General features: G+C 41.0%; 2 protein-coding genes across 2 annotated transcripts; both read left to right on the top strand.

Moving 5' to 3' along the window:
- The first annotated feature begins 334 nt into the window (after window positions 1–334).
- LOC134880665 (protein Smaug homolog 2) lies at window positions 335–12138 on the top strand. Its single transcript, XM_063907676.1, has 13 exons — window positions 335–657; window positions 2138–2659; window positions 2810–3280; window positions 3476–3715; window positions 3852–3961; window positions 4281–4367; window positions 4608–4899; window positions 5710–5795; window positions 6076–6191; window positions 6394–6592; window positions 6911–7037; window positions 8528–8611; window positions 9261–12138. Exons 2-13 carry the CDS (start codon window positions 2464–2466, stop codon window positions 9287–9289), a joined length of 2037 nt encoding a protein of 678 aa, XP_063763746.1. The 5' UTR covers window positions 335–657; window positions 2138–2463; the 3' UTR covers window positions 9290–12138.
- Window positions 12139–12276: 138 nt separating this feature from the next.
- On the top strand, window positions 12277–17939 carry socs9 (suppressor of cytokine signaling 9). The gene is made up of 2 exons (XM_063907604.1): window positions 12277–12399; window positions 13914–17939. Exon 2 carries the CDS (start codon window positions 14065–14067, stop codon window positions 15712–15714), a length of 1650 nt encoding a protein of 549 aa, XP_063763674.1. The 5' UTR covers window positions 12277–12399; window positions 13914–14064; the 3' UTR covers window positions 15715–17939.
- Window positions 17940–18574: the final 635 nt, after the last annotated feature.

The following is an 18574-nucleotide window of genomic DNA, read 5'->3' as shown; positions in this document are numbered from 1 at the left end:
ATGGAAATTGTTCAGGATTTTCTTACTTATACATACAGATGAAGTTTATCGTAAAAAGGCAGGTTATTTACCAAGAAAACCTCACATGAAACCTTTCTTACCAGTAGGTGTATCAATAGATATACACATGTACATGTACGTTAACCATGCCTACTTTTACCAAAAAAGAGACATATGTGTTTACCTCAAGTTTATCTAACTCATGAACACGGAACATAGTTGCGTTAAAAGATGTTTGTTTACATGTCAGGGTAGGAGCTCTTTATTTACCAGACAGTGGGCGGAACAACACATTACGTACAGTCCAGACGTATGACGTTGTACTCACGTCTTGCGTCTACTCAAAATCGAAGTAGATTTCTCCAGGCGTACACTCTTAATTTTCTGCATTGCAATACACCTTTTGTACATACATTCTTTAATATGGCCTGTTTGAAACCCCGGGAGCTTGCCGCTGTAAAGGAATATCCTTAAGGGATACCTCGAATGGGATCGAAATCTTCGCCTCTTTCAGCTAAGCTAACATTATTGCATCTAAAAGGCAAAACTTGCTAGCTAAAAAGCTAGCGCTAGCTCTTAGCTATCCCTACCCTACCGTCGAGCTAGCTATGCATTAGCACTTTAGCATAGCTCGCCAACCAGTGACAACTGACCAAGGTAAACAACACACATTTTGAGTCTGTTTATGGATTATCATAACTCACACAACTTTAGCTTGTTAACTGGCTGCAACATGCTGACGAATAAAACTGCGTCCTAACGTCCCTGTTTGCACCGCTAAACAGAAGTAATGTAACGATACGGAGAAAAGGGGCAGCAATAGCTTTAACGAGAATAAACAATACTATTGAGTCCCTTATCGCTGGCTTCGCAAACCAAGTGTATGATGTGTGCAAAGAAGATGTATGTATCATTGAATAACTATGAAGCAATTGTGTGTTGAAAAAGGTTCACTGTTTCGAAGCTTTTATTAGGCAAAATGGTGACACCTGCTGGACAAGCCCTTTGTATTGCATTTATATAGATGGATTAAATCCAATAAATCTGAGTCCATGATAAAAACAATGTTAGTTGGTTTAAGTATTTTTCTGTTTTAATTATATATACATGTATGTTTACGTGTATTATACCAAGAATGTCACTTTTACTGTTAAATAATAAAGCAACTCATCCCGACTTTAAAACGAACGCGACAGCTCTCTGACACAGTTCGACTTTAAGAGGCCTTTTTTTGGGTGGTCACGTGATTTTTGGCGTGGTAAAGCGAGACAGCTAAATGTTTAAGATTACTTCTGCTATAAAAAGGTCTGAACGAATGCTGTGTTGTGTGATTTGAGGGTAACATCACTGCACCAAGCTAAATCTGGCTAACTGCTAATGCTAGGCTGCCGGGTCTAACATTAGCCTTTTTCAACTCAATAAACGTCCTTTTATAATGATAACGACAGTCTACTGAACGTATATTAAGGCCCTTATCCCTGTTCTGTAATCACAATGTTTAGTACATTATGTTAAAGGTGCTATATTTTGAAGTGTTTTGAGTATATCGTTTTGACATTTAACGTTAGCATACTTGTGCCGGTTAGCATTTAGATAGTGAATTATAAAAAGCTGTTGTAAATAAAGGGCACAAGTGACAGCCATCATTCATTTGATAGCAGCCCATTTCGGTGTGTTGCGTTAAGCATGAGTCTTAGGTAACGGCCTTTACTGTGCACACACCTTTTTGTGAATTACTTCTGCCTTTTCATTTTGATATGACTCAAGCTTTGTGGTCAAAATTGAATCTATATGAAGTGATGCAGTTTACCAGTAAATGTTCACCTCAAGTAACATCCTTACAGTCAAGGTTGAATCAGTCTGTCACCCACTAAGGCTCATGTCCTATCACTCAAGAACATTTTGACTTGTTTGTGGCTTTTGGTAAGGAAATCTGCCCAAACAAGACTGTCCAATATCACAAACAGAACATATTTTATTTTATACATTTAAAAAAAAAAAGGTAATCACTTGTTTATCATTTGTAATGGGTGTATAATGTCTACATATTTGGCTGGTTAAGGTTATACATTTAATATCGAAATGGGCTAGTTGCCATCTTAAGATTTTTTCTCTCTCTGTTTGTTGATTTCCATAGGGCACGGATGATGTGATCCTGAACATGCTGGAGTGAAAAACTAAGCTTTTCCTGTTTGTGGCACTTCCAACTACGATTGACACACGATAAGCCTTGCTTCCTAGGATATCTTACCAATAATCCACACTGCCACCTGTCTGCAGTTCCTTCTGCACGTGAACCATGTGAGGGCCCCTCGGTCCAGTCTGAGGGGATCCCAGGACTGTTGCAAATACGACCCCGCTGTGCGGGGTGGGACTGATCCTCTCTGCGTCTAAGAGCGCAGTCTTTCCACTATCCCCCTGCCCAGTCACGCGTTACTGTTCTCCTTACCAGGGAGACACGCCATGATGTTCCGAGATCAGGTAGGTATCCTCACAGATTGGTTCAAGGGCTGGAATGAGTGTGAACAGACGGTGGCACTGTTGTCCCTCCTGAAGAGGGTGTCCCGCACCCAGGCTCGCTTCTTACACATCTGCCTTGAACACTGGCTGGCAGACTGCACAGAGATACACATCCTAGAAGCTGAGGCCAACAATGCAGGTATATGAATGTTTTATTATATACATTTAAATATCTCTGTTCATTAAGCATTCTTAGAAGTATCTTTTCTTCAATGGAAAATGCCAATATTGAACCAGTTATAAAATATGAATTCCCAGTGAAACTCTCTGTATACCCTTCTGTAAATAGCAATTGTCAGCCAGTGGCATCAGGAGCCAAAAGAGAAGGTTGTGTCCTTGCTGCTATCCCATCTGCCTCTGCTGCAGCCACGCAACAGCGAGGCCAAGTGTGAGTACATGAAGCTGCTGCAGAAGGTGTTAAGTCACACTATTGAGAGTAGCCTGTTTGTGGAAGAGAGCAGGCAGCTGCTGTCCTACGCGCTCATCCACCCTGCAACCACACTGGATGACCGCACCTCTCTGGCCATGTGGCTTAACCACCTGGAGGAGCACCTATCAAGTGGCTACGCCCCCCGGGCCCCATCTAGCCCCTACCACCCTCGCCAGGGCTCAGATGAATGGCCCAGCTCTGCTGAGGCTCTGGACCCTGGCCACGCCTGGCACGACCAGTCCCCTTCATCCAGCACATCTCCAGCAGGCCAAAATGGACACATGCCTTTCCCGGGCGGGATGTCCTCTCCCATAAACAGCAATAACACAGGTGATGTTAGCCTTTGTTATTTTCAAATTGGGTAAAAACAAGGAAAAGCAAATAGTTTCGTTGGGCCATTCTAGACACCCGCTGTGGTGCTAAGAGTGTGTTCAATTTTTGTTAATGTCTTTAGAGTGTAATCATTTACTTAATTTTTCTCATCATTCCGGATGTTTCTCATACATTAATTGTTTCCATTCCCAGGTCTGGGTGGGCAGATGCAGCCCAGCCCTCTGAAGAAGTGCATGTCCGTTATTCCTTCCAGTCCCCAGGCTTGTGGCTCTGAGTGGGTTAGCCATGATGATATAGGGGGCCGGCAGAACTTCATTCTAGACCATGCGCCCCTTTCACCCCAGAGCAGTGTAGCCTCCTCTGGCAGTGAGCAGACTGAAGATCAAGGCTCCGCTCGCAACACCTTCAACGAGGATGGCAGTGGCATGAAAGGTCCGAATTCATCGCCTTACTGAGGCAACTCTGCTCACAATATTTTGCCCTGGTGAAAGCCATGCCGTCAACAGCTGTGGTGATATTAGCCCAAATGTAACATTGCATATTCTTCTTATCCCTTGGTGTGTTCTAGATGTTCCTGCTTGGTTGAAGAGTCTCCGCCTTCATAAATATGCATCACTTTTCTCCCAGATGACCTATGAGGAGATGATGATTCTCACTGAACACCACCTCGAGTCACAGGTTTTTACGCCTCCTTTTTTACATACACTGGGGCTGGGCTTTGATTACTCCACCCTCCTTATCAATTGTGAACATTATTGCCCTCAAACCTCATGATACATCAACTCTCAATGAGGCATGAAATTAACCGATGCACCACACAGTTATATGGAGCCAGTCAAACATACAAATGGTGCGATTTTGCCTCTGCCCCTTGGCTTTAATGAAACAAATGGTGATTAGGTTTGTTATTTAGTAACTATATAAATTGCACTGTGTTCCCACAAGGGATAACTCCCCTACTTCTCACGGCAACTCGTTACTTCTCTCCCCCTCTTAGAACGTCACTAAAGGAGCGCGGCATAAGATCGCCCTGAGTATCCAGAAACTGCGAGAGAGGCAAAGTGTGCTCAAGTCTTTAGAAAAGGTAATTCAAGCGGGATGATGATGCTCTTCCTTTTCTCAGAAGAAAGGGCAAACGTGTTTTGAGTTTTTGCATGTCGTACTTGAGTGTGTACCTAAGGATTATGCTACACTTGAGATACTTCCATTCCGCCGGTTGGTAAAGGAAATGAATGCTGTCAACGAGTCTGAAATCCCGTAACCCCAAATTGACTTCTGAATAACCGACACAGTATGGCCCACTGATGTTGTCATCTCACGGCAGGATATCTTGGAAGGGGGAAACCTGCGTAATGCTCTCCAGGAGCTACAGCAGATCATCACCACACCTATCAAGGCCTACTGCCCACCCAGTGCGGCACAGATGCTCCTGGACGCAGCCACGGCCTCGGACTCAGCCACCTCCTCGACAGAATCCACAAAAACAGGAGCAGACAAAGACACAGCCTCAGAGGGCTTCCAGTCCAACAATCCCCCCTCCTGTGACGGAGACTCCTCAGCCACACCCATCTCAGACGGCGACATTGCAGGACAGTTCACCCGTGTCATGGGTAAAGGTAAGAGTATGATGTTTTTTTCGCCAGAATAAATTTGATTACACTTAGATTGTAGACTTCAGAGGGAGTTGTCGTCTGTCCTTATAACGTGCTTTTCAGACTTAGTCAACACACATACGTAAGACACAAAACAGCATAGTAAAATACTGTAATAAAACTGTTCAGGCCTTTTATGTCTGTCGGCATTCCACATAAAACACATGCTATATGCTATATTAATTATCCATATCCACCTTCCCTCATATCCTCAGACACCCCTCAGATCCAGGTTTGCTTTATAGACATGAATATATAAACTGGGGGGGTTGTCAGGGTACACATACTTCACTGCTTCGGTTTTGTGTTCAATGTTCAGTATTTTTTTCACTAAGAAATGCAGAAAATAATCAATGTGTGGTCAGCCATCCCGTTGATTTTATTTCAGTAATTGAGACATGCCTTTGTTAATGAATGAATAAATGAAGTGTATCCACAGTCATTCACAACTTTATTTAAACAATATCATTATTCACTTCCAAACAATTGTTGAACATGAACCTCAGCTAACCTGGCTTAGTGGGTGAAGCTGACAAGCATGCTGAAGCTGATAAAGTACAACTGATGCTCTGCCAAAGCTTTTCAGTTGAAGCATCTAGAAATGATTTTGTGTCTGTGTAATAGACATACATACATACTGCTTTGACAGTTAAGGTCACAGATGTACAGAACCAAGGGTGGAACACTGAGCCAAATGTCCTGTGCTGTATGGTTGGGGACAGAAACACACATAACGTTGTAGATTTAATATAAACCCTGGATTTTTTGTTTCAGTGTGCACTCAGCTGCTGGTGTCGAGGCCAGATGAGGAGAATATCAGCGGTTACCTTCAGCTCATTGAGAAGTGTCTGACTCATGAGGTGAGAACCTGAAGATCTTTTGCTGAATAATGCATGTATGTGTTACAAAAGTAAAGGCATGTAGTAGGCGGACACTAGGATGAATCATACTTAAATGACATGTAGACAAATGTACATGCAATAAAGTTTTATAGGATCTTTTAATTAGCGCCATATTTTCTTTTGAGATGAGAAATAATGTTGCTTAAAAAAATCACAAATTCCAGAAGCTAATACACTGTTCCTCTCTTTGAAAATCTGATGCCTTTATTCTGCTGCTGTCTCTTTTACCCAATTTCAGGCTTTCACAGAAACTCACAAGAAAAGGCTGGTCTCCTGGAAGCAGCAGGTCCTCAAACTGCTTCGCCTGTTCCCTCGGAAAGCTATGCTGGACATGCCTGTGTACCGACAGAAAGGGTGAGACTCTGCCTGCCCTCTCTACCTTTGATCTTCCTCTCCAGCTGCAGAGATGTTGGAACTTATGAATGTTTCATTTCCCTCATCCCTACTGTCTAACTTTTACCTCTTTCACTCCCTCTTCCACCATAGAATAACTATAATTTTCATAGTTGTCTTACATTGATTGCTGATGTATGTTCCTGTTTGTTTTTTACTCCAGCTGGACCTATGGGTCCAACTCCCTCCCCACAGCAGGCTCTGTGAGTGGAGTTGTAGGGCGACGGGGACAGAGGCAGTTCCCGATGACTCCTCGTGGACTCCCAGCCGGGCGCATCAGTCTATTGAGTCCCGGCGGGATTGGAGGAGCATCTCCACACCACTCACTCACTAATCCTGCGCCGGCAGGACAGGGTAGACAAGTCAGTATTGGCGTCAATGGATGAGCCTTCTAACCCCAGTCTGTTTCAGGTCTAGCAACAGATCCTATTTCAATATATCCACTCATTTTTTAAAATATGCATAAGTCATCCCCAAGGAGACAAAACAGACCGTAGTAAACAGTTGTTCTGAAAAACAAGTAATAAAAACAGGAGACCTTGGCAGTTAGGACAGAACAAGGGGTTAGGGGTCACATGTTGATAGAGTTTCTCTGTAATGACTTAGGTGAAAGATAAAAAAAAGGTCCTTCCAAGATGAGTGGCATTTGAGTAATGAGAACTTGTTGTTTTCCTCTACAGAACCTGTGGTTTGCCAACCCTGGGGGCAACAACAGCATGCCGAGTCAGAGTCGCAGCTCCGTGCAGCGGACACACTCACTCCCTGTCCACACGTCCCCTCAAACCATGCTCATGTTCCAGCAGCAAGGTATGTATGAGGTCAGGCCTCTTTTGTTTTTCACTAACATGGGCGTATGCAGCCAACGTCTATACCGGGCCTTGTTTTCATTTTCTGTAGTCTTTGTCACAATGTACACATTTTACCAGACCAGCGATTCCTACTTGTTGCCTTTTCATTATTTAAGTGAAATCATTATTATTATCCTAACTAGGCTTAAAACTGGACCTCACAAATCACTGCACATTAAAGTACAAGCATCAGTCATCATCAGTCAAGGGTCAAACGTATCACCCGAACGTCCATCAGTCTCTCCTCAGACAGTGGGATATATCAGGTTTAAGAACAGTTCACAGCTGGCATCAGATCAGAATATAGCTCTGCAGGGCTCATTGTGATCATATGTTGGTTTGTAAGCAAGTGATATGTGAGCTGTGATTCAAAATACACACATACATTCTAATTTATATGGCTTCGTATTCCAATATTAAAAAAAACCTCTTTCAAAATGAGTTTACATTTGCTTATTTTTCTTCCATCCAAACAAAGGGAATCCCACTCTAGGGTACATTATAATGATTGACTGTGTTGGAACCTGTGTGTTCACAGCTGTTTTCGAGTGATAGTGTCTGAATTAGGAAGTACTGCAATTAATGAACAAACGTTTTGATAATTTAACATTCACACATGTCATTCTCCCAGTTAATGGATTGAAATGAATGTGGTTATATGGATGAACAAATGATGTCCAACTGCTGCCTGTAGCTTTGGCGATGTGTTAGCACTACTGGCTTCAGTTGTTCTGCATCGGCATTATTTGTATTATTGCAGGGTCAGACGCCTGCAGACATAAAAGTGCTCCTGCAGCCTCACCTCAGAGCAGGGCTCTGATCAGGGCTTGCTGGTTGTTCCTTGCTCCATGCTTGAGACCAAAGGCCACTGTGCTTTTGAAGTTGTAGCCCCGAAAACTGGAAAATCTCTCCGATTTGGTCTGTGGATACACAAAAAAGCAGCCGAGGACCTGTTTTATTAGACTTGCTTTTTTCTTAGTTTTGGTGGTTGAGCTTGAAGTCTGCATTTTCTGTCTGTTGTTTTATATTTTACTTATTGTTTTGAATGTTGTTGTGAAGCACTTGTTGATGTCTGCTCTAATAAGGTGCTCAAATAAACATATTATTATAAACAGCAGATTCAACATGTAAATCTTGTTTTGTATGTGTGTATTACTACTCAATGTTTTTAGTATAAATCCCCTGGTAATGCGCATAATCGGGTCAGAGAATTATTTTAACATTACATTGACTTACTAGTTGTTCTTCAGCAAACTTGTACAGGATATTTTTCACTGAAACCAGATAATATAAATAGTTTTCCAGGTAAAATCAGCTAATTAATGACTATTCTCTCCTTTAAGCAATATTTACCTATGTAAATAAATAGTAATACATTTAAAATGCTAAATAAATGGACTGAATAGCAATCCTGACCTAAATCTTCCTTCCTTCTTATCCTCCCCTTAGAATGCCAAGTTCCCGGTGCTGACCTGGAGATCAACCCCACGCTGGAGTCACTGTGCCTCAGTATGACGGAGCATGCCTTAGGGGGTAAGTGTCCTCAGCAACCTGCTGCTAAAGCTGCCAACTACACAACATCACCAAATGAAGTTCTATAAGTAGGCCACGAAAGACAATAATTTAGTGAACATTCTGGAAGACATACTAACTTAGTCACACACAACCGTTTGTTGTTTAGCACGGGGTTTGGCTTTCTTTCTAGATTTCTAAGATCAATTACTAAGGAATTTATCCAGTCAGCAGTGGCAAATAAGACATGCTATAACATTTCATGTTTTCCTTATTTAAAGGAAATCAAACCTTTCATTAATATCAACAGCCATTGTAAAAAACACATGTAAACGTTTTGAAGACAATAGCCACAAAGTATTTTAAGAATATCAAATGTACATTCATTTGGCACAGAGCTTAGTGTTATGGTTTGCCCATGTGGGGATGGGGCTGCTATTTATCTAGAAATATGGTGTGTTTAATGGCTGACATGCCATCAAAATGCATGCACTAAATGTAAGAAATTCATGGACACATAAAAAGAGGTCAATAACTTATTTTTGCTCCTGTGAGAAAAGGGACTAGAATTGTTCTCTTCCTCTTAGGGATGAAATGTATATGGAAAAATGCAATATATTTTCTGTTTGTAAATGTCTTGAAACATATTTATTTCCAATTTCCTTCTCAGATGGAACAGACCGGACATCAACGATATGAAAGGAAGAAATAAAAAAAAAATACACTTCAGTTGAGGCCTGTTCAGTTCCTCATCACCCAGCACAAAGATATACGTATGCTTAAGAAAACCAGGCAAAGCAGTCACTACAAAATGACAAAAAAACTGTGTATATGTTCTCTAATATTTTTGTACTTTATTATATACAACTAAGTTTATTAAAAATGGAATACAGATGATTATTATATTGCAGGACAGAAAAAAAAAGCAAACTGCTCCATGTCACCTGCAGGACTGTGACATGATGTGCAGCGGCTCAGTTTGCCGTGGTCTGAGAGAAAAACGGTGGATTGGTGCTGTCTTAAACGGGCTCTGCCCTACAAGTTACTTTTCTTTTCCTCCTGCCTTGGAGCAAGGCTTCTTTCCAGAACACACTGACAGCCACAGCCCCGGCACCACATAATGTGTAAATTCAGAAAATGTCCAGCCAGAAGTAAGGCACTTTTATTAAAAGATCTCTGATATTATCCACTAAACTGTAATTGGCCCTAGAAACAGTGCGGTTCCGCTTGTAGACAGTTATTGAAACGGATACACTTTCTTGCCACCCTTATTGTTCTCTAACCAGTGCAGTGCTTCTGTTAAGGTGATGGCTCATATTGGTTGGAACTCAGAACTCTTTCTTTGATTCCTTTTTTCCTCTCTAGAGCACATGTTTTCATGGCAAGACGAGGGCCAAAAAGATTTAGGTAAAGCTTGTAATTCAACCATTTTTGTCTTGGTTGTTTTCCCTGAACACATAGTCAAAGCAGAAGTGACTGTCCTCCTCTAGATATTTACAAAGCCAAAGAGAAGGGTTGTGTGATTGTTAATTTGCAAAGGATATTTGTAGTAAAATGCAACAGAATGGTATAATTTTTCTTTTAAAAGAACAGCAGCCTGAATAATTTATGCCAGCTGCAATTTGTCTGTTATTTCATGCCCTGCTATGTGGATGATGATGAATCCCATTTTGTGCCGAGGAGAATCACCAGAGGGGGTGAATAAGGGCTGATGAGGTTTGTGCTGTGTGAGAGCAGATTTGATATTAACTGATAAAAGCGAGGAGGGTAGAGTGTTTTCAATTTACACTTTAAGCTGAGCGAGAAAACTAAATGAAACCCATCTCAACCCTCCGGCCACCTTATGATTGGCTCTGGTAAATGAAGGTTGATCTTGTAATAAATGCTCGGGAGCGCAGCGCTTCACCCTTGTAGTGCCCTTTTCCTCAAATGGCCAACGTGACGATTTGATGAATCATTCTTTTCAAGGTGCTTGACGATGTCCATATTTTCTGTATGTGTCTCAATGTGGTCCAGACTCAAAACCCTAACATGATCATGTGGTATCAGTGTTGAATCAAAAACTTGTCTTATACAGCCTCTGTCTTTGAATGTGGCAGAGCAGAGGTGCATGTATGTGTAATATGGTCTTAACTTTTGGATTGCATCATAAGGCAGGGATAACCATTCACGTTTTATTTCAGCACAGCCATAGGAGTGTGTCTAGTAAAGATGGTTATTTACAGATATCTTTTCCAATTGTATTTTGTACTCTCCCTTGATATTGATAACTTATGCTTATTTTCTATAATCGCATGTTTTGCCACACTAATACAGCACTGTTGTAGATAGAGGACATGGTGGTTGATGGTGCCCAGTCTCACCAACAGCTAAAGCAAAAATCTTGCAACTAATGCTGTATGTTTATACCGCCTAAATGTCACTGTTTACATCCCTGGGATAATGCCCAATTGATTTTATCTGATGTCATGATTACTCCATTGTCTCAATATGTAATGCATTAAAGAACTGATGCCATCTCGCACGAGATGGCTGGGTAGAGCCTGAAACCGAACGCCATCTACCCCCTAATTCATGGACTCTGTATGAGCCTCAGTAGGTTTTTTCAAGTGGTAACTGTTTGAGGCATGTAACACCTACTTTTTCTGGTCATACAGTGACTAGAGATAGCTTTCCTGGCCTTGTGATTGAACTTTGGCTGTCATGTCGTGATCAACTGTTCATGTGGTGCCTGAAATGCACAGCTCCAGCATCCTTAATATATCAATTTAATGGTCTTGAGTAGTGTTCTAGTCAAGGATTTCTTCAGAGCAGGCTCTTGGATAGATCTGACTTACTAAAAGCATCACACTCTTCAGTGAGTTAACAATGCTGAGAACTTTAAGACTTGGCTATCTTATTTTTAACTATTCACTATACTGTATATCAATTATGTTATGTTACAAATGGCTCAGATGATCCTTTTCATAGCCTCTGTGACTATGGACAGCCTACATATTACTGCAAAAAAAGACAGGTACAGTGAGGCAGGTTTCTGCAAATGTCCATGCAGAATGAAGACGCATCAGAGGATGACAATGCTTATCTGAGCCACAGATTCTGTGATTATGAGTAAACTGAACACTAATAACAGGCCAAGGAATATGTTTACTCCATGTTTACATTCCACTGATGCATGAAATGAGTTGGGAAATGCACTTCACAAGTTCAGCCTGGTGTATTTTCACATACCAAGCAGCCATTAGGAGGTACAGAGCCTGTTTCACATGGAGACGTCTACCAATAGGTCATGTTAAAGTCCCTGCCAGGCTTAATTATTATTGAAATGATGCAGCCAGATATTGGATATTTGTCTTGTACAATTTATATTTAATTCTGATGACCCCCCCCCCCCCCCCCATGACATTTTCTAATATTTTATGAACCTTTTGCATCCCATGCTTATTCTACTTTTTTACTGTCACTCATATGTGTGAATGGTCTGAAGTGCATCATCCGTCGCATCATTGACAGTCCAAATAAAGAGGTTCAGTTCTTTTGCAACTTCAGCTGTGGTTTGTCTTTTTGTCTACTTACTGTTTTACACTTCACATGCCTTTTCAGCAGTTGAAAAAACCAGCTATTTGTATTACTCTCATCAGTCATCATATCATAAACAGCCTCAATTACTTTTTACTTCCGGGTTACACGGTTTAGCCGAGTTCATTTATCAGGCTAATATGGGCTAGCCGCCTTTTTGTTAACGCCATTAGTTTATCCAAGAATAAAGAGAAGCCTTTTCATCTGAAAACTTTACAACAGCTGCTGAGGTTTGTACACATGTTGATTTATGTTTGTGAAAGCTAGGTATAAGTTGCCATAAACAAAATGTAACATGTTATCCTGTAGCAAAGAGTACCCAAGTTAGCAGATAGCTAGCTGCGGCTAACCTAGCCTAACAGCTGCTCGGTTTTAGGCTGGTAGGTAATGTTATTGTTATTGCTTGAACATTGATCATTTGATTCGTTGATGTGCTGGGAGAGTTTGAGTTTGTCAAGTATTTGTCGCTTGCTAGCGTTAGCGTAGTTTGTAGCGATAACAGTGTGGATTTTTTTAATCGAGTGTCCACCTTTTCTCGAAAATACTAATGTTTTTTGATAGAGGACATATCCTGTTCCTGATACGCAGCGTTCATGATATTTTTCAATGCAAAGAATGGCTGACACTTACTGGGTTAAAAAGGAGAAGAGTTGGTCAAGACTTATGCCAAGTTACACCCCTAGTTAAATATTCTGGTAAACTTTGTTCGCTGGCGTAACGTTGCTTGTAAAACTGTGATTTTCATGAACTTTCTAAGATTCTTCACGCTTAAAACAAACTGCCTTATGAGACGTTCAAAGGAAGTGCATTGTATCACCAGTAGTCAAGCAAATATGTATTTGTTTATTCAAGGGACAATGTACATTAATTAAAAGGAGCACTGAAGTCCATCATGTTAATGTGCCAGATTTAGCCATATGCTAACTTTAATCTGCAGTCCCTGGCAGGTTGATGGCAATTAGAAAGTTTACAAGAGAGCATATAGACACAGTAAATCACCTGAGCACAGTGATAGCACATAAGCAGGATTAAATGTAAGCACAATTGACTCAAGATTGTAGCACATATAAAGCACTTGTGCACAGTTAAAAACCCTTTTTGTAGACAATACTTTCTTTAATACTTTAAGACTATGTTTTACACGGTCTACATGATAAAAACTCTGCTGACCGCTCAATTATCTAACTTGCCGGCCACAGAAAAAAAAAGAAAAAGAGGTGTGACAAAACAACCTGAATACTTCTCTTAGCTATCTTACAGTATATGTTCCTTTTTAATATGCCTTAAATTCAAAGTATACTCAAGTACACATAGCTTACTTGACAGACTGACATATCTAAAAAATTGGGGAACACCTCCCAGTATAACCATATAACAGAAAACAATTCTGCAACTATTTTGAATAAAGACGAATCATGTTCTTTTAAAGCCGAAATTATTAAATTAAAAAAAAAGTAAAGGGCTTTCATTAGCTTTTTTTAAACCTTGTATTTGACCTTGTGTGTTGATAAGGAAATAGGCCTACTAAATGAAAAAATGTTCAGGTAATGAGAATAAGTGTAATTTGCAGCTTTTAAAAAACACCTCTAAAAAGTTGGAACATTAACATGGGCTTCAGGAAGTTCAAATTTGTAGTAGGGCAGATGGGTTGGCACTAGTTACATCAGTTTCACAAAAGCGTATCCATATCAATATGACAGTATTTTATCTCAAAAAAGTGATTTACCCTCACCTTGTTTTCCAGGGCATTTTAACTCTGTGACCACAATGCATGGAAAATGAGGATGAAGCTTCAAACAAGAGATGTGGATGGGAAACTTCCTGCCAAAAGCTAACAGCAATTACAAGTCACCCATTGGCAACACTGTGACGTTTTTTTTAGCACATCACCTATCATGTCATTACCAAAGGAGACAGGAAACCGAGGAAAAGATCGAGAGAGAGGGGCCCGTCCCAAAGTGAGACAGAGCCGGTCTGAGGAGAGACGAGATGCACGTAGTGGACGCAAAGGAGGAAAGGGGAAGAAAAAAGGCCTTACTTCTTATGAACCAGCAACTGAGAGACCTGTCAGTGATGGCTTTCAGTACGGTGAGCTGTTGAGTGACCTAGAGACCAGGGACCAATCTTCCTCCTCTTCTTTGAAAGAGAGTTGGAGATGGCAGGGTTTGGAAGCCGCTGCATCGTTTCTAGGACAAGAACAGGTAACAGCCAGGCCTGGACTGGGAACAATTAGCTCTGCTACAGAGAAACCTGGCGAAAGTGAGAGTAGAGGGTCAAGCGGCAGCCGCACTCCCTGGCAAAAAATCCAAGATGCAATGGGACAGTGTTTCCCATTAAAGACTCACAGTGCAACTGCACTACCACCTTCTCCATCTCCGTCTCCACCGCCGCAGGCTCCTTCACCGCCAGCTGCCTGTGCATCCACAAGGCGCCTTATCCATCTCAGTGAGTTGATGTTGGATGACTGCCCTTTCCCTGTAGGATCGGAGCTGGCTCAGAAGTGGTACCTCATCAAGCAACACACGGCGCCCATCACCCAGCCTCATGTGCTTGATTCCGAAGTCGTGTGCAGTGTGCCTACTTCGGCCATGGCTGCTGTTGTGGAGGACGTAGATGACAGGTTGAGAGAGCGCAGGCGTATCAGCATTGAACAAGGCGTCGAGCCACCACCCAATGCAGAGATCCACACATTTGAGGTGACGGCCCAAATTAACCCTCTGTACAAGCACGGCCCAAAGCTGGCTCATGGTATGAGTGAGTTAGCCGGGGCGGAGAGAACCTCCATTCATCAGCAGCAGCAGCTTCTTCTCCAAAGACAGCAGCAGCACCAGCTCCTTCTGCAGAGCTGTTTGGACACTCTGGATGAGGTGGTTGCCTCCGCCTCTGCTTCGGCCTCCTCCCAAACTTGTGACACTTTCGCCGACCCTCTGGTTGACCCAGAGGTTACAGCAACCAACGTGCCCTCCAAAGCCATTATTCCATTGAACGAGGATCACAAACCTCACGATGGATACCGCATTCACACTCAGATTGATTATATCCACTGCTTAGTTCCAGACCTGCTTCAGATCACGAACCTCCCGTGTTACTGGGGTGTGATGGACCGCTACGAGGCAGAGACGTTGCTAGAGGGAAAGCCTGAAGGCACCTTTCTGTTACGTGACTCTGCCCAGGAGGGATACCTCTTCTCTGTTAGCTTCCGCCGCTACGGCCGCTCACTCCACGCACGCATTGAACAGTGGAACCACAATTTTAGCTTCGACGTACACGACCCCAGTGTCTTCCACGCTCCCACTGTTACAGGGTTGCTGGAGCACTACAAGGACCCCAATTCCTGCATGTTTTTCGAGCCCCTGCTGTCCAACCCCATCCATCGCACACAGCCCTTCACCCTGCAACAGATCTGCAGAGCGGTCACCAGCAGCTGCACCACCTATGATGGCATTAACATGCTACCCATTCCTAATGCTTTGAAAAAGCACCTGAAAGAATACCACTATAAGCAGAGAGTACGTGTACGGCCAATGGATACCTGGTGGGAATGAAGAAGAACAAAAAATACTGACTAAAAGAAACTGTCCTAACACTCCCAAAGCTGAACTGAACAATTCTGTCTGCCTGTATTAACCTACACTGTTAACCTGCAATGTACTTATTTATTTTATTCCTGCTGTACATCTTAACAATTCTACTAAATTACACTGATGTTACTATATGTAATCTCACTGATCGTGTGGAAGCAACGTTTTTTATGCTCAAATTAAACACAGTTATTTAGATATGTGGTGTTCACCGAACTACGATCACACATCCTCTGTGTTCTCAAGTGAGACTAAATCAGCTTAATTATCTGACGATGGGAAACGTGTCCTAGTGTGAGTCGAGATGATTGTAATAGAGGTGTTCATCAGTCACGTGCTGAGAAGGTGGAATACACACTGACAAGGGTTTCTTCTTCCTTCTGGGGTGTGGGAGTGTGGAACAATTGAAGTAATAGTTATTCTCTCCCACAATTAGCACACCCCTGATTAAAGGGAGGAGATTTTTTGGTGCAATGCTGCCTCATGTTTATTTTTAAAAGTAAGAGCTTGCTCTATAAGAGGTATTATTCACTCATTGAGGTATGATCTTATGCTTGCATTAGTTTTCTGTCAGGGTGGAAGTGTGTCACATTTCCCCAGCCACTCATTAGATTAGCATTTGGATGGTAATGGTGCTTATTTTGTGCCTTGTTTTCAGGGGTGGTTCAAATGCAGGGGAAGATGCAAAGGCTAGCAGTAAAGGAATATATTAAGATCAGATTTAACATTTTTCAGCCGCTTTTTTTTGTCTAAGATTTAAACCATCTCAGGTATTCTGCCAGTGCCAGCGGTCTTCATTAATTTTGAAGTAAAGAATCAAATGTGACCCTAATGAGGGCAGCAGGTGATGCAGCTATTATCAGAATACAAATAATGAAGCCCAGACGACTTCTGAACCTTATTTTGCTTAAGATCTAACTATTGTGTTGTCCAATTCTAAATGTAGTCTCTCTTAGGTTATAGCTTTGGTCTGGCTGTTTTTAAATTGGCATCTAATTGTAATGTAAAGTTCTGAATCCTTAAGAAATATCATCTTGTTGCTATGTTTCCTGCTGTGCTTAATTTTTTTAAGGGGGGGGTGTCTACACACTAATCTTCCATTCCAAATTACCATAGTGAATTAGCACTGATTAATCTTAATTAACAAAATGAAGGGTGTTTGAAATTATGGCTTTGGGCTTTTTTTTCTGAAGCTTGACATGTCAGTTATGGAGACAAAATTCTACAAGTTCCCAAAGACTAATCAGTCTTAAGCAAAGACCTGAAGGCACTGATGGACTTAAATAGTATATGACATGAACGATGATATGAAGTCAAGGGACATGCTTTCACGCAGTCACACAAATAAACCGCAATTTACAATATATTAATATATTCTGTTATATGTGATTTGTTGACCAAATAAAAAATATAATATGCATTTTAATTATATTAAAATACCTTGGAATAATTATCTGGACATTGTTGATGGCCTTAATGCTATAAATCTTTTAATGGCAGACAAGAAACATCTGCATGTTTTAATGTACCAATAAAACGTTAAATCCCCATAACAACGCAATACAAAGTAAAAGGCGATTAATGCTCGACATACTTGCATTTGCCCTATTCTTTGGACTTATTCAAGGATTAATTGCATGAATTACCTATGGTTTGGAGTGATTTACTGCTGTGTGTGACTTTTTTTATCATGAAAACGCACAAGAAAGACCACACTGCCAATGGTCGTGTGCACTAAGTAATAATCACAAAAGACAGCCATGCCAGTGTTAATGTGAAAGCATGGAGAATTGATCCCAGATCATCAACCCTTGAGATGCTGTTTTCTCCTTGAGATGGCCCATTTGATATGCAGAATGCAAATCATCCATGACAAGCACTCATTCACTAATGAAGCAGCTATAATTTCAACTGCTGCATTAAAGTCTTCATTTAAAATGCAAAGTCAGGACCTTTGACCTTTGTATACCTAATTAAGTCACCACAAAAACTGAACTATAAAATCTGATTTACTGTGTTGGAAGACATTTCATGCATACACAAGTGTGTGCTATGAACCCTGTAGACCAGCAATTTCAGATTCTTGAAAGCTAATGGCTTATGTTTTGTATTTCTAGCACACTGCAATGCTCTGCAATCACACATGCCTGGCAAATGAGATCCAATAATAAACATTTCAATACTTTTAACACTTTATTTTGTGTCCAATAATTTCCCTTTTTTATTTAAAGGAGCTAATATTTATGTGTGTTTTGGCAAAAGTTACATTTCCAATATAATGATTTAGTGTAACCAGAAAGTATTAGCAGTCAAGTGTACAATTGGATATATATATTTGTCCAAATATCACATTGCATTATCTTTTTAACCAAAGCAATTTACAGTCAGTGCAAGAGAACATATATTCAGAACAGCAAGCAATCTGCAAGTACATTAGTTTCAAATATGCCAAACCATTTTAAGTGCTAGTACATTCGATTCAATTATAAAGTCATAATGAACACACATTTAGTTGTGTTTAAATAGAGCAGTTTATTCTATAACTCTTGTGCAAATCCTTAATTGATTAAAGCCTTAACTCAACCATCTAAACTGTCTTTTTCTGTCTCTATTTGCCCTGTACCTAGTAATAAATTAGATAGTTAATTCCATGAAATTTCCCTTGACATTATTAGGAAATTACAGACTCATAAAAATAAAGTGTTACCAATACAACATACAATTATATAGCCTAGTAATTACGCACATTATCTTTACAAAACAGCACATACGGGTTTTTTTAATCTAATACTGGGTTCCCATCAGTGCTGTATTACATGAAGCA

This window comes from Eleginops maclovinus, chromosome 18 (assembly GCF_036324505.1).
Source record: "Eleginops maclovinus isolate JMC-PN-2008 ecotype Puerto Natales chromosome 18, JC_Emac_rtc_rv5, whole genome shotgun sequence".
Lineage (NCBI taxonomy): Eukaryota > Metazoa > Chordata > Actinopteri > Perciformes > Eleginopidae > Eleginops > Eleginops maclovinus.
This window is presented reverse-complemented; position numbering and strand designations above follow the sequence as displayed.